General features: G+C 48.4%; 1 protein-coding gene across 1 annotated transcript in view; it reads right to left on the minus strand.

Moving 5' to 3' along the window:
* Window positions 1-24,841, minus strand: part of NRXN3 (neurexin 3) — a 403,334-nt gene that overhangs the window by 80,858 nt on the left and 297,635 nt on the right. Inside the window, 1 exon segment of the mRNA XM_075614646.1 lies at window positions 13,589-13,760. Coding sequence (XP_075470761.1) covers window positions 13,589-13,760 — 172 coding nt within the window.

Here is a 24,841-nt window from a genome sequence, read left to right on the forward strand (position 1 = left end):
TATACATGCAGTACATATACATATATACACATATATACATACATACATATACATACACCTGCAAATCTCCTTCCTGCCCCCCTCAAAGGCATCGGACATAGTACAGGCGCACGTGCCATGGAGCACATGATGTCACGGGCACCTGTACCAGAAGCGATCCGTAGCCTGTAGGGTTGCGCGACGTGGGGTGTGGCGAGGGTGTGCCCGTGACATCACATGAGCGCTTCACCCTCATTGGCTGAACCGCGCACGTGACCCGACCGTCGCGTGGCAAAATAAAAAATGTCTCGCTGAGCCTCGGCGCTCTCCTGCGCGCTGTATGGCTGTCCGCATTGCCTTCCTGCCGTTTGTTTTCGGCGTGTGCGCCGCGGCCCGCGCCGTCTCTCTTACTATGGACGCGGGCTAAGAATGTGGCTTCTGGTACAGAGAAGAGTCTCATGGAATAGCACCGTTGAGTAAATATGGCCCGTAAGGCTCTGCAATACATTACTGGCAGGGAACAGGTTAAGAGAGGAGCCTGAGATTAAACTTTCTTCCAACCCAAGTGTTCGGTAACGCGCTCAGACAACAGGACGGCGCGGCCGCAGACTAACAGGACGGCGCGGCCGCAGACTAACAGGACGGCGCGGCCGCAGACTAACAGGACGGCGCGGCCGCAGACTAACAGGACGGCGCGGCCGCAGACTAACAGGACGGCGCGGCCGCAGACTAACAGGACGGCGCGGCCGCAGACTAACAGGACGGCGCGGCCGCAGACTAACAGGACGGCGCGGCCGCAGACAAAGGTGGATTTTTGTAGTTGGAGTGTTAATGAAGATATACTGCAGTGTACAATGGGACGGCAGGATGGAGCCAGGCAACAAGGGGAGGGGGAGCTTCACTAACAGGGACACTTACCTCTCACCCCCTCCTAATACACAGGGATACCTACCTCTACCCCCTCCTAATACACAGACATCAGAGACACATACACCTAACCCCCTCCTAATACATAGGGATACCTACCTCTAACTCCCTCCTAATACACAGGGAAACCTACCTCTAACCCCCTCCTAATACACATACTTCAGAGACACATACACCTAACCCGCTCCTAATACACAGGGATACCTATCTCTAACTCCCTCCCAAAACTGGAACAACCTACCAAAGACTCTCACATCCACCACCAGTTTAAGTTATTTCAAATCTAAGGCTGTCACACATTTTAATCTGGTCTGTAACCGTTTCATACGCCTATAATACAAATTATCTTTAACTGTGCACGCAATGTCTTGTATATAATGTATACCCTGCTCATTTATGTAACTGTACTTGTAACCATGTATTATTTGTCTTAACTATGTGCCCAGGACATACTTGAAAACGAGCGGTAACTCTCAATGTATTACTTCCTGGTAAAATATTTTATAAATAAATAAATAAAATACACAGACATCAGAGAGACAGACACCTAAACCCATCCTAAAACACAGTGATACCTACCTCTAACCCCCTCCTATTACACAGACACCTAAACCCCTCCTAATACACAGACCACAGGGACACCTACCTCTCCTTGTCTCTTAATACACAGGATAGTCACTAGATGAAGTTTTCACTTGATGAAGGCCGATGCAGGTGGAAACGTTTTTGCAATATTTGGCTAACAAATAGTTTAAAAAATCCGCAGTGCCATGTGATGCTTTTCTATATCCTAATACACAGGGACACCTACCTCTCACTGTCTTCTAATACACAGACCTGTCACCCCCTCCTAATACAGACAGGTACCTCTCGCCCTTTCCTCATACACAAACATCAGGGACAGATACCCTTAACCCCTTCCTAATAAAAGGCAACAGGGTCACATACCTCTCACCCCCTCCTCCTACAGACGTCAGGGACACATACAGTACCTCTTACCCCCTCCTAATACACAGATATGAGGACACATGCCTCTTACCCCCTCCTAATACAGAGAAATCAAGAATACACAGCCCTGACCCTCACCCACAGACATATCCAGAACACATTCATCTCTCCCCCTTCGTTAAGCACATTAGGGAGACCGCTTATGTGTGAGTATGTACAGGCAGCTGGTTGGTGAGCAGGGTGTACAGCAGAGATGTGGCGGGCGCGGTGGGATAATTCGTATGATAGTAACCGGTCCCCGGAGAGCTCTAAATACATTGTATCCAGATGGGGCACTAGGGATATTTACAGCTTCAGCAGCACATGGCTATAAAGGGTTATTACTGCTTCTCTGCGGGGTTTGCAATGCGACTGAGTGATAGAACCCAGGACCCGCTGGGTCCCTTCTGCCTGGTGCCTCTGCTGCTTTTGTTCAGAGCACTGATTGATTCACTACTAATTATGACAATTATCCTTGATTCCGCTGGGTTTTCAATGAGCTGTGCAGGTGCCCTATTATTGCTGCTGCCCCTGTGGCTTTATGTATGAATGATCAACGGAGATTCTAATCTGCCTATGAGACAATTAAAACACCCCTTTGTTTTATGTGATACATATAGCTCTAAAAAATAAATCAGGGCCACCTACCTCTCCCCCTCCCAATACACAGATATCAGGAATACATACCTCCCCTCCCAAAACACAGGCATCAGAGACACCTACCACACAGGCATCAGAGACATCTACCTCTCACCCCTCCTAATACACAGACATCAGGGGCACATACCTCTCCTCCCAAAACACAGGCATCAGAGACACGTACCTCTCGCAGACATCAGGCACACCGACATCTCACCCCTCCTAATACACAGACATCAGGACACCTACCTATTGTCCCTCCTACTACAAAGACATCAGGTACACATACCTCTCCCCCCTCACAAATCTGTAGAACCTCCTCTCTATAGCTTATTAAACCAATGACCCTGCCAGCTGCATCATCTGAAATTCCTCTTCCAGCGCCGCATGTGTTCTCTGTAATTCCTTTACAAATAACCTCAAGTCCTCTACATGTCCATTAATATCCCACGAGACGCTCTCTCTCCCCGTTTAACAGAAGGAAATGCAATCTCCCCGCACTCTCCTGGGTGGCTGTGTCTAATCTTTGGATTAGCCAGGAGTTCACAGTCTGCCTTGAAAAGCTTATCTTCTTCCAAGAGGCTTTTACAGAGAGGAGAAAAGAGCCTCTTTGATAGCGGTAATTGTATTTAGCTTGTCAGATAGTAGGCCGTGATCACAGGGAACAGAACAAAGATCTGTTGGATCAAGATAGGGGGGAGTGGGAGCAGTTTGTTGCACTGGGGAGTGCAAAGGTAAGAGCAGAATATTTGATACAGGGTAATGAGTGGTTGGGTATCCTGGTTAATGAGCGGTTTTGGGTATCCTGGGGATTGGGTGGTGTTGGGTATCCCGGAGCACGAACGGTGTTGGGTATCCCGGGGCATGAACGGTGTTGGGTATCCCGGGGCATGAACGGTGTTGGGTATCCCGGGGAATGAGCGTGTTGGGTAACCCGGGGAATGAGCGGTATTGGGTATCCAGGGGATGGAGTGGTGTTGGGTATCCCAGGGAATGGGCAGTGTTGGGTATCCCGGGAATGGGCGGTGTTGGGTATCCCGGGGATGGAGTGGTGTTGGGTATCCCGGGGAATGGGCAGTGTTGGGTATCCCAGGGAATGGGCGGTGTTGTATATCCCGGGGAATGAGCAGTGTTGGGTATCCCAGGGAATGAGCGGTATTGGGTATCCCAGGGGATGGAGTGGTGTTGGGTATCACGGGAATGAGCTGCGTTGGGTATCCCGGGGAATAATCAGCGTTGGGTATCCCGGGGAATGAGCGTGTTGGGTATTCAGGGGATGGAGTGGTGTTGGGTATCCCGGGAATGAGCTGCGTTGGGTATCCCGGGGAATGAGCAGCGTTGGGTATCCCGGGGAATGAGCATGTTGGGTATCCCAGGGAATGAGCGGTGTTGGGTATCCCAGGGAATGAGCGGTGTTGGGTATCCCAGGGAATGGGAAGTGTCGGGTATCCCGGGGATTGGGAAGTGTTGGGTATCCCGGGGAATGGGAAGTGTTGGGTATCCCGGGGAATGAGTGGTGTTGGGTATCCTGGGGAATGGGCGGTGTTGGGTATCCCGGGGAATGGGCGGTGTTGGGTATCCCGGGGAATGAGCGGTGTTGGGTATCCCGGGGAATGAGCGTGTTGGGTATCCCGGGGAATGAGCGGTGTTGGGTATCCCGGGGAATGAGCGTGTTGGGTATCCCGGGGAATGAGCGGTGTTGGGTATCCCGGGGAATGAGCAGTGTTGGGTATCCCAGGGATTGAGCAGTGTTGGGTATCCCAGGGGATGGAGTGGTGTTGGGTATCCCGGGGAAGGAGCTGCGTTGGGTATCCCGGGGAATGAGCAGCGTTGGGTATCCCGGGGAATGAGCAGCGTTGGGTATCCCGGGGAATGAGCGTGTTGGATATCCAGGGGAATGAGCGTGTTGGGTATCCAGGGGAATGAGTGGTATTGGGTATCCAGGGGAATGAGCGGTATTGGGTATCCAGGGGATGGAGTGGTGTTGGGTATCCCAGGGAATGAGCGGTGCTGGGTATCCCGGGGAATGGGAAGTGTTGGGTATCCAGGGGAATGGGCGGTGTTGGGTATCCAGGGGAATGGGCGGTGTTGGGTATCCCGGGGAATGAGCGGTGTTGGGTATCCCGGGGAATGGGCGGTGTTGGGTATCCCGGAGCACGAGCGGTGTTGGGTATCCCGGGGCATGAACGGTGTTGGGTATCCCGGGGCATGAACGGTGTTGGGTATCCCGGGGCATGAACGGTGTTGGGTATCCCGGGGCATGAACGGTGTTGGGTATCCCGGGGAATGAGCGTGTTGGGTATCCCGGGGAATGAGCGGTATTGGGTATCCAGGGGATGGAGTGGTGTTGGGTATCCCGGGGAATGGGCAGTGTTGGGTATCCAGGGGATGGAGTGGTGTTGGGTATCCCGGGGAATGGGAAGTGTTGGGTATCCCGGGGAATGGGAAGTGTTGGGTATCTCGGGGAATGAGCGGTATTGGGTATCCCGGGGAATGGGCAGTGTTGGGTATCTTGGGAAATGGGCGGTGTTGGGTATCCCGGGGAATGAGCGGTGTTGGGTATCCCAGGGAATGAGCAGTGTGGGTATCCCAGGGAATGAGCAGTGTTGGGTATCCCAGGGGAAAGAACGGTGTTGGGTATCCCAGATAATGAACAGTGTTTGGTATCCTGAGGAATGGATGGTGTTGGCTCCGGGTGTCAGTGTGAGGACGGGTGGCATGAGCGGTGTTGGGTATCCCGGGGAATGAGCGGTGTTAGGTATCCCGGGGAATGGGCGGTGTTGGGTATCCTGGGGACTGAGTATCCCGGGGATTGAGCGGTATTGGGTATCCCTGGGAATGGGCAGTGTTGGGTATCCCAGGGATTGAGCAGTGTTGGGTATCCTGAGGAATGGATGGTGTTGGCTCCGGGTGTCAGTGCCGGGCTCCGGGTGATCATGCCAGGCTTCGCGTGTCAGGGCCGTGCTCCGCGTGTCAGCGTGGGGACGGTTGATTGTGTTACATACTGTGTACGAGAATGGGTTGAGTGTGTTGCATATTGTGTACGAGTATGGGTGAGTGTGTTGCATATTGTGTACGAGTATGGGTGAGTGTGTTGCATATTGTGTACGAGTATGGGTGAATGTGTTACATATTGTGTACGAGTATGGGTGAGTGTGTTGCATACTGTGAACGAGTATGGGTGAGTGTGTTGCATATTGTGAACGAGTATGGGTGAGTGTGTTGCATATTATGTACGAGTATGGGTGAGTGTGTTACATATTGTGTACGAGTATGGGTGAGTGTGTTACATACTGTGTACGAGTATGGGTGAGTATGTTACATACTGTGTACGAGTATGGGCAAGTGTGCTGCATATTGTGTACGAGTATGGGTGAGTGTGTTGCATACTGTGTACGAGTATGGGTGAGTGTGTTGCATACTGTGTACAAGTATGGGTGAGTGTGTTACATACTATGTACGAGTATGGGTGAGTGTGTTACATACTGTGTACGAGTATGGGTGAGTGTGTTACATACTGTGCACGAGTATGGATGTGTGTTACTTATTATGTACGAGTATGGGTGAGTGTGTTACATACGGTGTACGAGTATGGGTGAGTGTGTTACATACGGTGTACGAGTATGGGTGAGTGTGTTACATACGGTGTACGAGTATGGGTGAGTGTGTTACATACTGTGTACGAGTATGGGTGTGTGTTACATATTATGTACGAGTATGGGTGAGTGTGTTACATACTGTGCACGAGTATGGGTGTGTGTTACATATTATGTACGAGTATGGGTGAGTGTGTTACATACGGTGTACGAGTATGGGTGAGTGTGTTACATACTGTGTACGAGTATGGGTGAGTGTGTTACATACTGTGTACGAGTATGGGTGAGTGTGTTACATACTGTGTACGAGTATGGGTGAGTGTGTTACATACTGTGTACGAGTATGGGTGAGTGTGTTACATACTGTGTACGAGTATGGGTGAGTGTGTTACATACTGTGTACGAGTATGGGTGAGTGTGTTACATACTGTGTACGAGTATGGGTGAGTGTGTTACATACTGTGTACGAGTATGGGTGAGTGTGTTACATACTGTGTACGAGTATGGGTGAGTGTGTTACATACTGTGTACGAGTATGGGTGAGTGTGTTACATACTGTGTACGAGTATGGGTGAGTGTGTTACATACTGTGTACGAGTATGGGTGAGTGTGTTACATACTGTGTACGAGTATGGGTGAGTGTGTTACATACTGTGTACGAGTATGGGTGTGTTACATACTGTGTACGAGTATGGGTGAGTGTGTTACATACTGTGTACGAGTATGGGTGTGTGTTACATACTATGTACGAGTATGGGTGAGTGTGTTACATACTGTGCACGAGTATGGATGTGTGTTACTTATTATGTACGAGTATGGGTGAGTGTGTTACATACGGTGTACGAGTATGGGTGAGTGTGTTACATACGGTGTACGAGTATGGGTGAGTGTGTTACATACTGTGTACGAGTATGGGTGTGTGTTACATATTATGTACGAGTATGGGTGAGTGTGTTACATACTGTGCACGAGTATGGGTGTGTGTTACATATTATGTACGAGTATGGGTGAGTGTGTTACATACGGTGTACGAGTATGGGTGAGTGTGTTACATACTGTGTACGAGTATGGGTGAGTGTGTTACATACTGTGTACGAGTATGGGTGAGTGTGTTACATACTGTGTACGAGTATGGGTGAGTGTGTTACATACTGTGTACGAGTATGGGTGAGTGTGTTACATACTGTGTACGAGTATGGGTGAGTGTGTTACATACTGTGTACGAGTATGGGTGAGTGTGTTACATACTGTGTACGAGTATGGGTGAGTGTGTTACATACTGTGTACGAGTATGGGTGAGTGTGTTACATACTGTGTACGAGTATGGGTGAGTGTGTTACATACTGTGTACGAGTATGGGTGAGTGTGTTACATACTGTGTACGAGTATGGGTGAGTGTGTTACATACTGTGTACGAGTATGGGTGAGTGTGTTACATACTGTGTACGAGTATGGGTGAGTGTGTTACATACTGTGTACGAGTATGGGTGAGTGTGTTACATACTGTGTACGAGTATGGGTGAGTGTGTTACATACTGTGTACGAGTATGGGTGTGTTACATACTGTGTACGAGTATGGGTGAGTGTGTTACATACTGTGTACGAGTATGGGTGAGTGTGTTACATACTGTGTACGAGTATGGGTGAGTGTGTTACATACTGTGTACGAGTATGGGTGAGTGTGTTACATACTGTGTACGAGTATGGGTGAGTGTGTTACATACTGTGTACGAGTATGGGTGAGTGTGTTACATACTGTGTACGAGTATGGGTGAGTGTGTTACATACTGTGTACGAGTATGGGTGAGTGTGTTACATACTGTGTACGAGTATGGGTGAGTGTGTTACATACTGTGAACGAGTATGGGTGAGTGTGTTACATACTGTGAACGAGTATGGGTGAGTGTGTTACATACGGTGTACGAGTATGGGTGAGTGTGTTACATACGGTGTACGAGTATGGGTGCGTGTGTTACATAGTGTGTACGAGTATGGGTGAGTGTGTTACATATGGTGTACGAGTATGGGTGAGTGTGTTACATACTGTGTACGAGTATGGGCGAGTGTGTTACATACTATGTACGAGTATGGATGAGTGTGTTACATACTGTGTACGAGTATGGGTGAGTGTGTTACATACTGTGTACGAGTATGGGTGAGTGTGTTACATACTGTGTACGAGTATGGGTGAGTGTGTTACATACTGTGTACGAGTATGGGTGAGTGTGTTCGACGCTGCGATGGAGAGAGAGAAATGAGAGTCATTATCACGTCTGATGTCTTGCAGATGCTCGATACTCATTATGCATGCTACGGCGCTCACACATAAAGCATGTGAGTAACAGCATTGAGCGCTGGGCAGAGTGGGGACTCGATGGCAGGTCCTGAGTCCGCGCAGACATCGTCACCTTGGAAGCCATTCCGGAGATTTATTTCCAGTGTCGCAGATTTTCCTGAGCAGCGGCAGAGCGCACACTAACCCCTTCACTGCCAGAGTAACCCCTTCACTGCCAGAGTAACCCCTTCACTGCCAGAGTAACCCCTTCACTGCCAGAGTAAATCCTTCACTGCCAGAGTAACCCCTTCACTGCCAGAGTAACCCCTTCACTGCCAGAGTAACCCCATTCACTGCCAGAGTAACCCCTTCACTGCCAGAGTAACCCCATCACTGCCAGAGTAACCCCATCACTGCCAGAGTAACCCCATCACTGCCAGAGTAACCCCTTCACTGCCAGAGTAACCCCATCACTGCCAGAGTAACCCCTTCACTGCCAGAGTAACCCCTTCACTGCCAGAGTAAACCCTTCACTGCCAGAGTAACCCCTTGGTTGATTGTGTTACATACTGTGTACGAGAATGGGTTGAGTGTGTTGCATATTGTGTACGAGTATGGGTGAGTGTGTTGCATATTGTGTACGAGTATGGGTGAGTGTGTTGCATATTGTGTACGAGTATGGGTGAATGTGCTACATATTGTGTACGAGTATGGGTGAGTGTGTTGCATACTGTGAACGAGTATGGGTGAGTGTGTTGCATATTATGTACGAGTATGGGTGAGTGTGTTACATATTGTGTACGAGTATGGGTGAGTGTGCTACATACTGTGTACGAGTATGGGTGAGTATGTTACATACTGTGTACGAGTATGGGCAAGTGTGCTGCATATTGTGTACGAGTATGGGTGAGTGTGTTACATACTGTGTACGAGTATGGGTGAGTGTGTTGCATACTGTGTACGAGTATGGGTGAGTGTGTTGCATACTGTGTACGAGTATGGGTGAGTGTGTTACATACTGTGTACGAGTATGGGTGTATGTTACATACTATGTACGAGTATGGGTGAGTGTGTTACATACTGTGTACGAGTATGGGTGAGTGTGTTACATACTGTGCACGAGTATGGGTGTGTGTTACATATTATGTACGAGTATGGGTGAGTGTGTTACATACGGTGTACGAGTATGGGTGAGTGTGTTACATACGGTGTACGAGTATGGGTGAGTGTGTTACATACGGTGTACGAGTATGGGTGAGTGTGTTACATACTGTGTACGAGTATGGGTGTGTGTTACATATTATGTACGAGTATGGGTGAGTGTGTTACATACGGTGTACGAGTATGGGTGAGTGTGTTACATACTGTGTACGAGTATGGGTGAGTGTGTTGCATACTGTGTACGAGTATGGGTGAGTGTGTTACATACTGTGCACGAGTATGGGTGAGTGTGTTACATACTGTGCACGAGTATGGGTGTGTGTTACATATTATGTACGAGTATGGTTGAGTGTGTTACATATGGTGTACGAGTATGGGTGAGTGTGTTACATACTGTGTACGAGTATGGGTGAGTGTGTTACATACTGTGTATGAGTATGGGTGAGTGTGTTACATACTGTGTACGAGTATGGGTGAGTGTGTTACATACTGTGTACGAGTATGGGTGAGTGTGTTACATACTGTGTACGAGTATGGGTGAGTGTGTTACATACTGTGTACGAGTATGGGTGAGTGTGTTACATACTGTGTACGAGTATGGGTGAGTGTGTTACATACTGTGTACGAGTATGGGTGAGTGTGTTACATACTGTGTACGAGTATGGGTGAGTGTGTTACATACTGTGTACGAGTATGGGTGAGTGTGTTACATACTGTGTACGAGTATGGGTGAGTGTGTTACATACTGTTTACGAGTATGGGTGAGTGTGTTACATACTGTTTACGAGTATGTGTGAGTGTGTTACATACTGTGTACGAGTATGGGTGAGTGTGTTACATACTGTGTACGAGTATGGGTGAGTGTGTTACATACTGTGTACGAGTATGGGTGAGTGTGTTACATACTGTGTACGAGTATGTGTGAGTGTGTTACATACTGTGTACGAGTATGGGTGAGTGTGTTACATACTGTGTACGAGTATGGGTGAGTGTGTTACATACTGTGTACGAGTATGGGTGAGTATGTTACATACTGTGTACGAGTATGGGTGAGTGTGTTACATACTGTGAACGAGTATGGGTGAGTGTGTTACATACTGTGAACGAGTATGGGTGAGTGTGTTACATACGGTGTACGAGTATGGGTGCGTGTGTTAGATACTGTGTACGAGTATGGGTGAGTGTTACATACTGTGTACGAGTATGGGTGAGTGTGTTACATACTGTGTACGAGTATGGGTGAGTGTGTTACATATGGTGTACGAGTATGGGTGAGTGTGTTACATACTGTGTACGAGTATGGGTGCGTGTGTTACATACTGTGTACGAGTATGGGTGAGTGTGTTACATACTGTGTACGAGTATGGGTGAGTGTGTTACATATGGTGTACGAGTATGGGTGAGTGTGTTACATACTGTGTACGAGTATGGGTGAGTGTGTTACATACTGTGTACGAGTATGGGTGAGTGTGTTACATACTGTGTACGAGTATGGGTGAGTGTGTTACATACTGTGAACGAGTATGGGTGAGTGTGTTACATACTGTGTACGAGTATGGGTGAGTGTGTTACATACTGTGTACGAGTATGGGTGAGTGTGTTACATACTGTGTACGAGTATGGGTGAGTGTGTTACATACTGTGTACGAGTATGGGTGAGTGTGTTACATACTGTGTACGAGTATGGGTGAGTGTGTTCGACGCTGCGATGGAGAGAGAGAAATGAGAGTCATTATCACGTCTGATGTCTTGCAGATGCTCGATACTCATTATGCATGCTACGGCGCTCACACATAAAGCATGTGAGTAACAGCATTGAGCGCTGGGCAGAGTGGGGACTCGATGGCAGGTCCTGAGTCCGCGCAGACATCGTCACCTTGGAAGCCATTCCGGAGATTTATTTCCAGTGTCGCAGATCTTCCTGAGCAGCGGCAGAGCGCACACTAACCCCTTCACTGCCAGAGTAACCCCTTCACTGCCAGAGTAACCCCTTCACTGCCAGAGTAACCCCTTCACTGCCAGAGTAACCCCTTCACTGCCAGAGTAACCCCTTCACTGCCAGAGTAACCCCATTTACTGCCAGAGTAACCCCATTCACTGCCAGAGTAACCCCATTCACTGCCAGAGTAACCCCATCACTGCAGAGTAACCCTATCACTGCCAGAGCAACCCCATCACTGCCAGAGTAACCCCTTCACTGCCAGAGTAACCCCTTCACTGCCAGAGTAACCCCATTCACTGCCAGAGTAACCCCATTCACTGCCAGAGTAACCCCTTCACTGCCAGAGTAACCCCATCACTGCCAGAGTAACCCCTTCACTGCCAGAGTAACCCCTTCACTGCCAGAGTAAACCCTTCACTGCCAGAGTAACCCCTTCACTGCCAGAGTAACCCCATCACTGCCAGAGTAACCCCATCACTGCCAGAGTAACCCCTTCCTTGCTGTAGGAAAAATTCCTGTAGTTAAATGTCTTGTTGCATTTTTGTTGTTGACCTGTCAGTGCATGAGCATTAATACTGTAATACTTTAATACTGCCACACGCTGTGGGTCCTCCCCCCGAATATGGGAATGTCTGACGGATAATGTATTTTAACATCCGCGTCACACTAGCATTCTGGCCCAATAATGGGCATTACCAGCTACAAATAATCCCTGTTTCTTATTACGCCATATCGTGTCATTCCTAGGACACGCCACACCAGAGCGGTGAATGAACTCACCCTCCACAATACCCTGTAACAAGGGGTTTCCAGCTCCGGTCCTCAAGAACCCCCAACAGGTCAGGTTTTCAGGATATCCCAGCCACATGTGCTAAAGCGGAGATATCATGAAAACCTGACCTGTTGGGCGTTCTTGAGAACCTCCTACCCTATAAGGCCAGGTCCCCGCTGGCTACTGCAGCGTCCGCCACAAGAGCCGCCCCACAATGGGGCCGGGCCCGCTGCGAGGGGGGGCCGCCACGCTGCGCCGACAGAAACTCCTGCTCTCAAGAGAATTGAGATCAGGACTCGCGACGGAGCGCTAGGCCACGCCCCTGGCGGGTCAGCCAATGAGGGCGAACCTGCCGGGTGACATCACGGCTGCGCCCCCATCACGCCCTCCTGTCTTTCCCCCTACAGCTCTCTACAGACCGGGGAACTCGGCTGCACGCACCGCCAGCTTGGCAGACGCGCGTGCAGCGCAGGCAGCGGGGCCGTAGCCTAAGAATCCTGCATTGTTGATACAGTTACTCCTTAGTGATCCACAAGAGCTGCCCATTGATCCCTTCTCACAGTCCGACTCTATTCCCTGTTGACAGCACAAATGACATCATTGCAAGACAGCTGGGACTGCGCAGAAGTGACCTCAGACATGTCTGGCTGACGAGTTCACGCTCCGCAGAGGTGCTTACACCTGCCCCAGCTCTCGCAGGCGTTCGTCGAACACACGGATATTCGGGGAGAGGTTGGGCTAAGTGGAGAGAATGGAAATGGAAATGTTGCCCTTGAGGAAGAAAACAACCCAATTTTTTTTTCACTTTGAGGAATCTGATGCAAAACGGTGATTTTCAGGCGGGTTTATAAACAGCCGCTTTATAACTCAGTCCGGGCGCTGCCGTTTAACCGGATGTTGATGCTCTGACGTCTTTCAGTGCTGGAGGGGAGTGCAGGAGCTTCCAGCACTGAATGGGTTACACATGGGGTTCTCAACTCCAGTCCTCAAGACGCCAACAGGTCAGATTTTCAGGATATTCCTGCTTCGGTCAGGTGGCTCAATCAGCGGCCAGTCGAAGATTGAAGGGACAAGACACGAGTGGCCAACTCCTGTCCTCAGAGGCGACCACCAGGTCAGGTTTGCAGGATATCCCTGCTTCAGCACACGTGGCTCAATCAGAGAATGAGCAACCTGTTCTGAAGCAGGGATATCCTGCAAACCTGACCTGTTGGGTGGCCCTGGAGGACCGGAGTTGAGAACCCCTAGGTTACACTTTAGGGATCATCTCACAAGGGACATTGCCACGGAGGTGGGGGAGCAGATGTTACCTCCGGGGTAGTACTCGTTGACGGACCAGTTGTCCACTTGCAGGGTGGCATTGCCCCCGTTGCGGGTGTACCTCACCACGTGGTATTTCCCGTCGTTGACCGGGGTGCTCTCCTCCCGGATAGAGATGTCCATCAACCCGATGTTAAATTTCACCCCAACTTTGCCCTGCTCCTGCAGAGAGAGGGTCAACAGGTCAGCAAAAGGGAGAAGAGTATACTCGTATAACCCATATATACAACCCTTGGTGCAGTGTGTGTGTGTATGTTATATATATATATATATATATATATATATATATATATATATATATATATATATATATATATATATATATATATATACACACACACACACACACACACACACAGTGGTGTGAAAAAGAAAGTACACCCTCTTTGAATTTCATGGTTTTACATATCAGGATATAATAACAATCATTTGTTCCTTAGCAGGTCTTAAAATTAGGTAAATACAACCCCAGATGAACAACAACACGTGACATATTACACCGTGTCATGATTTAACAAAAATAAAGCCAAAATGGAGAAGCCATGTGTGAAAAACTAAGTATACCTTATGATTCAATAGCTTGTAGAACCACCTTTAGCAGCAATAACATGAAGTAATCGTTTTCTGTATGACTTTATCAGTCTCTCACGTCGTTGTGGAGGAATATTGGCCCACTCTTCTTTACAATGTTGCTTCAGTTCAATGAGGTTTGTGGGCATTTGTTTATGCACAGCTCTCAAGGTTCAGCCACAGCATTTCAAATCGGGTTGAGGTCTGGACTTTGACTGGGCCATTGCAACACCGTGATTCTTTTCTTTTTCAGCCATTCTGTTGTAGATTTGCTGGTGTGCTTGGGATCATTGTCCTGTAGCATGACCCAATTTCGGCCAAGCTTTAGCTGTCGGACAGATGGCCTCACATTTGACACTAGAATACTTTGGTATTCAGAGAAGTTCATGATCGACTCAATGACTGCAAGGTTCCCAGGTCCTGTGGCTGCAAAACAAGCCCAAATCATCACCCCTCCACCACCGTGCTTGACAGTTAGTATGAGGTGTTTGTGCTGATATGCTGTGTTTGGTTTTCGCCAAACGTGGCGCTGTGCATTATGGCCGAACATCTCCACTTTGGTCTCGTCTGTCCAAAGGACATTGTTCCAGAAGTCTTGTGGTTTGTTCAAATGCAACTTTGCAAACCTAAGCCGTGCTGCCATGTTCTTTTTAGAGAGAAGAGGCTTTCTCCTGGCAACCCTTCCAAACAAGCCATACTTGTTCAGTCTTTTTCTAATTGTACTGTCATGAACTTTAACATTTAACATGCTAACTGAGGCCTGTAAAGTCTGAGATGTAACTCTTGTTTTTTTTTTGCAATTTCTCTGAGCATTGCACGGTCTGACCTTGGGGTGAATTTGCTGGGACGTCCACTCCTGGGAAGATTGGCAACTGTCTTGAATGTTTTCCACTTTTTAATAATCTTTCTCACTGTAGAATGATGGACTTTAAATTGTTTGGAAATGGCCTTATAACCCTTCCCAGATTGATGAGCAGCAACAATTGCTTCTCTAAGATCATTGCTGACGTCTTTCCTCCTTGGCATTGTGTTAACACACACCTGAATGCTCCAGACCAGCAAACTGCTAAAACTTCGGCTTTTATAGAGGTTGCCACACTTGCTGATGATCAATTAATCAAGGGAATTTGATTAGCAGCACCTGTCTGCTACATAGTATCTTGATTCCTATGGAAGCAGTAAGGGTGTACTTAGTTTTTCACACACAGCTTCTCCATTTTGGCTTTATTTTTGTTAAATAAATCATGACACGGTGTAATATGTCATGTGTTGATGTTCATCTGAGGTTGTATTTACCTGATTTTTAGACCTGCTAAGGAACAGATGATTGTTATTGTGTCCTGATATGTAAAACCATAGAATTCAAAGAGGGTGTACTTTCTTTTTCACACCATTGTATATACATATATATAATAATATATAAGGTGTGTGTGATTGTATATATACACACACTATATATATGTGTGCTCATTTGCATGTCATTTCCCAGAATCCCTTGCTGCAGTAGAAGTGCTGTTTGCTGGGTGATAATGGTGAAAGACAGGGTTGCAGACCTGTCTAAGACATGCAAATGAATATACAGGAATATTTACAGTTGCTATATATATATATATATATATATATATATATATATATATATATATATATATATATATATATATATACACACACACACACACACTGTGTGTGTGTGTATATATATATATATATATATATATATATATATATATATATATATATATATATATATATATATATATATATATATATATACACACACACATTATATATATACACACACACATTATATATACACATATGCACACACATATTTTATATATACATACACACACACACACACACACACACACACACACACACACACACACACACTATACAGTATATACACACATTATATATACACAAATACAGCACATACACACACATATATATATATACACATATATACACTTTTTTGTACAAATCCTGAATGTAGAAAAAAAATTCTTAATTGAAACCATAAAAAAATATTTCAGCTATAAGAAATGTGGTAGAAAAAGCCTGTCCCCTTCCTCACAGAAGGTATCATGTCCCAATCGTAACCATTTGATAAATCAGTACGTAGAGTGCCTTAAACCCTAAAAAAAGGATTATCAGATAAGAATGTCACTTGATAAAAAGGAATTGCCGGAGAGAGCAAACACTGTATCAGTCTTTTGTAGGTTCTGCAGCTTTTTAAGAACTCTTCATATATTGAATCTGTGACATTTGTGAGAACTCAACAGCTTGGGGCAAACTTCCCAGTGCCCCGTCTACAGTATTATTAGCGTTTATTAGTATGGCGCCTGCATATTCCACCGCGCAGTACCCTGTGGGGAGGGACTGCCGTAACACTGTATAACAGAAGCGTACATATTGGTTGAGACAGACAATAGGAAGGACAGTAATGTTTTCTCCTTAGAAATCTTTACCCTTCCTTTTTTAAGTGAGAGGAAAGGCAGAATCCCTAAATTGAGGCCCCCGATGAAGCCCGTCACGGTGAAACGTACGTAGGTACGTCTGACGTCATCATCACGTGACATCGGCTCATCGGAGAGGTGTGGGCTTGTGTACCGTCTGGGTGCTTCGTAGACTGCATTCGTGAGCAGCAAGAGCACCCAGACGTTAGTGTCAGTTTGTTTTTAATAAAGTGTCTGTGTTCATGTTCATTTAGCAAGAGGTTAGCTACCTAGATAGAGCTAGGGCTATTTACATGGCTGCTCTAGACATAGATATTCATCTATACAGCTAGGATTCATTTATCCCTCCTCTCACTCCTTGTAAGCTTATAGTTATCCCCATTCAGCCTCTTTCTAGGATTTGATTGCAAGGGACTAGTGATATAACAATATCCTTACAATAATTACCTGTGTGACACTTCTCCTACACTTATAGACCATCAAAGGGTTAAATAGACTGACAATAGGGTTTATATATAATTACCCTATGTACTACCCCACCTCTCCGGTCTTTTATTATTTTAATTAACTTGTTGTCCTGCATTTATGGTTACTCCAAACAGTTTTATTTTAAGATTATACAATAAATATTACGTTTTAATTAGGGTGTATTCTCTTAGTGCCACAATATAGGGATTCTGTCTTTCCTCTCACTTAGGAGCCTATGCAGAGAGCAGCGCTAGAATAAATTGGAGAGTTTAAGAAAAAGTAGCTTTAATGGAGAGTTTTATTCTCCATATGCAGAAATGGGCGAAATCCGCTATTTTTAACATTACTGCATGTGGAGAATTGTAAATGAGGAGATGCGCGCAGCTGAAAGGGAGAAAAAAAAATCGCGCATTTTTTTTTTCCCCCTATAGCCGGCGAGCTCCTGCTTCTTGCCAACTTTAGTTGGCGGAGAAAATTGACGAAAATCGCGCCAAAAACAGCCGCTAGATGGCGAGCGCGCCTTTCTGAATTTAGATATTTTTCAGACTGGCGAGATGTAGTTTCTCGCCAGCCGCGCGGCGAGATTTTCAAATAGAAAAAAAAATGGCGCTTTTTTCCTACCTCGCCATTTTCAGCTGTTTTTTGCGCGATTTTCTCCGGAAAATGGCAAGATTGTAAATAGCGCTGCTCTCTGCATGAGGCCCTTAGTCTATTATCCACTCCCTGTGAGCACCACCCCTCCTCCATACTGTTTGGTGTATTAGTCCCTCTTCATTCGCTTGAGCAGGGTATATCTGCTACACCACAATTCGCAGATTGTATCCGTTTATATATATCCCTTCCTTTTTTATTCTAAATGCAAACGTTACTGCAGACCCCCTTAGCAGTTCTGCATAGCAGAGAAATCGCCTGCGCGTTACCGAAACGCGGGGGTCATTGCTACACCTCAATTAGAGGCCAACCCCTAAACCCCTCTTAATGAAATCGGCACATATTGTAAGCGCAGGGGCGCGGGTTCTGTGCGTTTCGAAAACCTACGTACTGTATAACAGAAACAATGAAACAAACAGGATCAATTATTGACGCAGTGTTACTCTCCGTGTTCTTAAGCGGTAACAGAACCTCCAAGGGTCCAAATGTCTCCAGGTCCGACATGGCCTCCGCTGCCAACACATGACGACGTGTGAAAAGCTGGCATCTAGGTTTGCTTTTGGGTTTCACGGCGCGACCCCGTGGCTGCCAGACAATCTATTACAGACAGACCCCGCTGGGGAGTCCATGGCAGTCAGGCGGCTCATCTCAAATGTCCTGTAATCTGATGATTAACATCCACGATAAAGACAAGGCAATTCTAGGCTGCGGATAACAAGATGCAAAATGCTGTGTTCAGACTGATTACAAGAAGCACGCCTGCGGCTGGCAGAATACCGCGCCGTTTAACCCTTTGTGGCTTAGGTCAGTGATGTTCAAAGCCCGTCCTCAAGACCCTTCCGACATACAGGTGTTAAGGATATCCCAGCTTCAGCACAGGTGGCTCAATCAGTCTCTGCATCAGCACAGGTGGCTCAATCAGTCCCTGCTTCAGCAGAAGTGTCTCAATCTTCGACTGAGCCGCTGACAAAGCCACCTGTGCTGAAGCTGGGATATTCTTAAAACCTGTATGTTTGGGTAGGGGGGGGGGGGTCTTAAGGACTGGAGTTGAGCCCCTGTGTTAGAGGATATGACAGTAACATAGAAATCTTTTAACAGACACACTCGGAAATCATTCAGACGGTGATGCATTTAAGCAAAGCTTGTGTCAGGGCCATTACTGAACCCCCCCGTTGGCCGCACAATACCTCGCAGGTCAGATATCTCTCTGCTGAGCCACAATCAGGGACTGTAAAACGTGAATACATTTCACTCCGATTGCACATAAATGGTACAGATACCATGCTCAGCTGCTTCATACATTAGTGCTGCCGAGGGACCATTCCGCCAACACTTGCAGATAAGATTCAGGAGGCTTTTGGGATGCAGAAAAAACAGGCAGAGAGCTGTACTCATCGCATTAAACTGGGGAGGGAAAAAACGGCCCTATAAAAAAGATAGAAGATTTGAGCCAACATCTACCGGCGTAGACATCTGAACATCAACCAAGTGTTTTATGTATGTATATCTTTATTTATATAGCGCCATTAATGTACAATAGCGCCCGACAGCAGTAATACACGGGACATAATAATATAAATAACGTACCGGGAAGAAGCGCTTCAGACATAATGTAACATTAGGAAAAGGAGACCCTGCCCCGGAGAGCTTACAATCCCCCTGCATCTCCAATGCCACAGGAAATGCTTTGGGTTTTTTATTCCTTCTCTCTCCCCTATGCCCAAGGTCGCTCTTCCATTCCCATCGCCCCATTCTTTGGATCAGGAACCGTTTTGGAATTCACGAGGCTGCTTTTTAATCCTAATAGAGGTATATTAGTATATCTGTATTTTATCTGGTAGTGTTAGGACTTGCGAACGGGTGCTGCCTTGTTTTGGCTCGCAAGCTTACAACGCTTTGCCCAAAGGGTTAAACTAAATGACCCTTTTTCAAGAGAATATATAAGTATTTTACTGTGTATTTCTGTCATGTTGGATGTAGCATTGGGCTTCTCTGTCGTCTGTTCTCTCCCCTATGCCCATGGCCAAGGTCACTCTTCCATTCCCATCTCCCCATTCTTTGGATCAGGAACTGTTTTGGAATTCACGAGGCTGCTTTCACCGAGCAAGAAGATCAGTTTCACGTCAATTCCGCCACGGAGCTGCCAAGTTTCAGCGAATTCCAGGCGGCCTCCCGCGACGGCCCGAGGATCTCAGCATGGAGCAGGAAGATGACGGGAGGAGACAGAGAGAAGGGTTCATCACAGTGTCAAGGAGCATGGCACAGTGACATGGAGCATCGCACAGTGACAGAGGAAAGGGACAAGCACAGCGAGAAGGGAAAGAGAGGTAGACTAGGGGGCAGAGAAGGGAGACCGTTATAGCAAATAGGCATGGAGGGGCAGATGAAGGTGACTAAGAAGAGTCGATCGTGGGGACATGGTGAGTCAGGAAGACAAAGGATGGGAAGTGACATAATATGTAGCCGGCTGTCCCCTAGGAGTGTTGTTAGTGGGGTTACATTATTCTTGTGGGTGTCTGTTCTCGTAGTGAGTGTGGTGTTCACCCACTCCCCATCTAGTCATGCACCAAGGTCAGCATCTCCATCTTTTCATGTATTCCTTCACCTGGTGAAGAATCTTCTTCATTCCAGCACGTGCAAGCTCCGATTTCTTCCTTCCCGCACGTGCAAACTCCGATTTCTTCCTTCCCACACGTGCAAGCTCCGATTTCTTCAATCCCGCACGTGCAAGCTCCGATATCTTCATACTCGCACGTGCAAGCTCCGATTTCTTCATTCCCGCACGTGCAAGCTCCGGTTTCTTCATTCCCGCACGTGCAAGCTCAGATTTCTTCATTCCCGCACGTGCAAGCTCAGATTTCTTCATTCCCACACGTGCAAGCTCCGATTTCTTCATTCCCGCACGTGCAAGCTCCGATATCTTCATACCCGCACGTGCAAGCTCCGATTTCTTCATTCCCGCACATGCAAGCTCCGGTTTCTTCATTCGTCGGGAAGCTGGCGCCCGAACTCCTTCGTTCTCCTCCCGCAGAATGTCATTAACCTTACTGCACAGCCCCTCATTTTGTGCACAATCTCATTAAGTCAATTGGTCTAGGACAGGGGCGGCCAACTCCAGCCCACAAGGTCCACCAACAGGCCAGGTATTAGGAATATCCCTGCTTCAGTTATTCTGACTGAGCCACCTGTGCTGAAGCAGGAATATCCTTAAAACCTGACCTGTTGGTGGCCCTTGAGTACTGGAGTTGGCCACCCCTGATCTAGGATCTGATTTATTCATTGACCTGGATGATGGATTGGCCCATTCCCCCTTTAACCCGACACAAACTCCCATCCACTTCCTCATTTTTAATTCTATGGCACTAAACCCTGTTGTTATTTAAAGTTAATTTGATCTTGAATCCGATATTCTAAAAACGACACGTCCCGTCCGGGATAAGAAATTGGTACGATGTTATAAAGCGCTGCTGCGCACACACTGCGCAAGACTGAACAATCCAGGGGGATACGAGTCGGTGTCGCAGACCTCCCACTCGGCAAACAATAAAAAGAACAAAGACCTTTAACCCTCCCAGCCAGAGAGGGGTGAAAGCAATTGTGCAGAAAGCGGAGTTATTCCCCTGGCATTAGTGCTGGATCAGGTATGATTGCTGGAAAATTGCCAGGCTTATGATCTGAGCCTATCAAGCCACCCACACACACAAGATCACAGTCAGTCATTCCCTGAGCCTGTTCCAGCCGAGAGGCTTTTAAAGTCGTCCCTGCTGCAATCACGCCGGAGAGCCGAGTCCCGGGGAAGGGGATGGAGGTACCCTGCCTGCATCTTGTGTCATCTTCTCCTTCGATCATCTACACCGAGCGTGTCCCACTCTCACCGCTTCAGCGTGGTTTAAGTATCTTCCAACTCTGGTCCTACTGGAGAACTGTAAAGTCTCTGTGTCTTGGTGTATTCCAAGTCCGCAACTGCTGCAGGAAAGGGGCAGAGGGGGAACAAGATATGCAGAGACACAGGAGCTTATTCTGAAGTCCGGTGCTATCGCAGCTTACTGAACATGCCCTATAGAGAGCGTGCAGAGGGGGCAGAAACGAAGGACACACCAAGAGAACAGTGGCAAAGAGAAGGAGCAGGGTGAACAGAGACAGGCTGGCAGAGAGGGCACAGAACACTGCATCCTGGCTCTTTGTGACCCTGGAATAGACTATATGCCATTGTTTTACGAATGACACTGAAGTTCTTCTGCAAGTTATTACATGTGGAGCAAACAGTGGGAGCTCTGCTGAAAGAAATGCATGAAGCCAGCGTATCGTCCCACGGATAGGATCGCCCCGTAACCAGTCCTCCATCCTCAATGCTCAGATTTTGTCCCTGGCCTTTGCCAGGCCCGCTTGTGGAGCTGTGTGTTAGTCATTAAAGGAAGATCATGATGGATCTTTCTGTAACCAGGCACTGTAGGGTTAATCAATTTCAATTTATGACGGCAACTGCAACATGAAAAATCTTTAGCACCTCCTTTCTGGGGTCAAGCCAGAGCCCCTCGCCGTGTGGGGCACAGGACTGAGTATTTGGGCATGTCACTGTGACTATACTCATCCCAGAACAGGAGAGGTTCAGCAAAAAAGAGGGGAATTCTGCCCGGGCGGTAAAAATGTGCTTGTTGCTGCACAGACAGAGACAGACAGACATACTGGGGAGTTCAGAGTCCCCTTAATGACGCTGATGGATCCTGTCTGCTGACATCAGCTCCAGAAACAGCGCTTAATGCACTCAGAATTCCTTATTCACAGAGCAGGGACCGTGTCAGCTGCAAAACTGGAGCAGAAAACAGCAAATCAATAGGATCTTTTCCTGTGATAAATTCAGTGCGGACTCTGGCTGGCGTTTTGTTGCAGGGACAATATGATAAATACTCCCCATGTGCGGAATGTGATATTGACAAGTTATCCGAGTGGATAAAACCTGTAAGGCACAGAGTATCCACACACACTGATAATACCATTTCTCATTTATGAAGGTGACTTATCACCACGGGCAGTATGATTATGGATCCCTAGCAAGCTGTTTACAGCCATATCACTGTTCCACCAACTGGACTCGATTCCATCAGCTCTGTGAGGTTGAACCTGTTCGGAGGGGGGACAGGAGGAGGAGCAGGGGGGACAGGAGGAGCAGGGGGGGCTCGACAGGAGGAGGAGCAGGGGGGGCTCGACAGGAGGAGGAGCAGGGGGGGCTCGACAGGAGGAGGAGCAGGGGGGGCTCGACAGGAGGAGGAGCAGGGGGGGCCGACAGGAGGAGGAGCAGGGGGGGCTGACAGGAGGAGGAGCAGGGGGGGGGGCCGACAGGAGGAGGAGCAGGGGGGGGGGGGGGGCGACAGGAGGAGGAGCAGGGGGGAGCCGACAGGAGGAGGAGCAGGGGGGGCCTGACAGGAGGAGGAGCAGGGGGGGGCTCGACAGGAGGAGGAGCAGGGGGGGGGGCCGACAGGAGGAGGAGCAGGGGGGGCTCGACAGGAGGAGCAGGGGGGGGGGGGCGACAGGAGGAGGAGCAGGGGGGGGCGACAGGAGGAGCAGGAGCAGGGGGGCTGACAGGAGCAGGAGCAGGGGGGCCGACAGGAGGAGGATAATTATATATATAACAGAAATAGCAGTGTTTGTCCAGTTACCTAGCACAGGGGTGCACAAAGTTTTTTGCGTGCGCCCCCTGCCTGTAGAGCCAGCATTCGCGCCCCCCCCCCCTCGGACTGAACTCAGCGTCAAATGACGTCGCGGGTCATGTGACGTCGCATCACGTGACCCCGCCGTGTCATGGCGACGCATGATGTCGCGGGTCATGTGACGTCGCATCACGTGACCCGCCGTGTCATGGCGACGCGTGACGTCACATGACCTCGCGCCGCCATTTGACGCCCCATTGCCATGGTGAAGCGTTGCCGAAGACCCGGCTGGCAGCAGGTAAGGGAGTTACAGGCCTCACGCCTACCCCGGCATCTAATTAAAATGCCGTGGGGAAGGGCGCGGGACCTCTGTAACCGCCACGCCCCCTTAACTAATCTTGCGCGCCCCCCAGTTTGCGCACCGCTGACCTATCATTCAGTGCTTCCACTACAGCAAAGGATTCTGGGAAATGACATTCAAATGAGCACACAGTGCCACCTTTTAGCTCAAGACCACATTACATGGCAAGCCAATGTATGCTGCTTTAAACACAGCTTTTAAACCTAGCCTGGGATGAGATGCAAAGCCAGTAGCGCGCGCACGCGTACACACACACACACACACACACACACACACACACACGACTTTTTGGGATTATTATTATGTTATGATTGAGTGCTTTAGTATAAATGTACAGCCCCCATTACACCCGCACTCACATGCCCCCCTCACATCCGCACTCACAAACCCCTCACATTCGCACTCACAAACCCCTCACACCCGCACTCACAAACCCCTCACACCCGCACTCACATGCCCCCCTCACATCCGCACTCACAAACCCCTCACATTCGCACTCACAAACCCCTCACACCCGCACTCACAAACCCCTCACACCCGCACTCACATACCCCCCTCACATCCGCACTCACAAACCCTCACATCCGCACTCACATACCCCCCTCACATCCGCACTCACAAACCCCTCACACCCGCACTCACATACCAACCGCCTCCCTTCACACCCACATGCCCTGCGCATTTCCTCACACACACACACACCCCTTCATATACACCCGCCTCATCACACCCACTCACATTACCCCCTCACACCCACTCTCATACGCACGCCTCCCACCTCATCAAATCCACTCACATTCCAGCCCTCACACCCACTCTCATACCCACGCCTCCTGCCTAATCACACCCACTCACATCCCTCACACCCACTCACATACCCCCGCCTCCCCACACATGCCCCCGCCTCATCACACCCACTCACATTCCCCCCCTCCCCTCACACCCACTCACATACCCCTGCCTCCCCTCATGCCCACACTCACAGGCCCCCGGCCTCCTCGCACACACTCACACCCCCCCTTCCTCCTCACACACACGCGTCACCTCACACCCCCTCCCCCCCACACACAGGAACTCCCTCTGTTT

The sequence above is a fragment of the Ascaphus truei genome, chromosome 9, assembly GCF_040206685.1.
Source record: "Ascaphus truei isolate aAscTru1 chromosome 9, aAscTru1.hap1, whole genome shotgun sequence".
NCBI classification, from domain to species: Eukaryota; Metazoa; Chordata; class Amphibia; order Anura; family Ascaphidae; genus Ascaphus; species Ascaphus truei.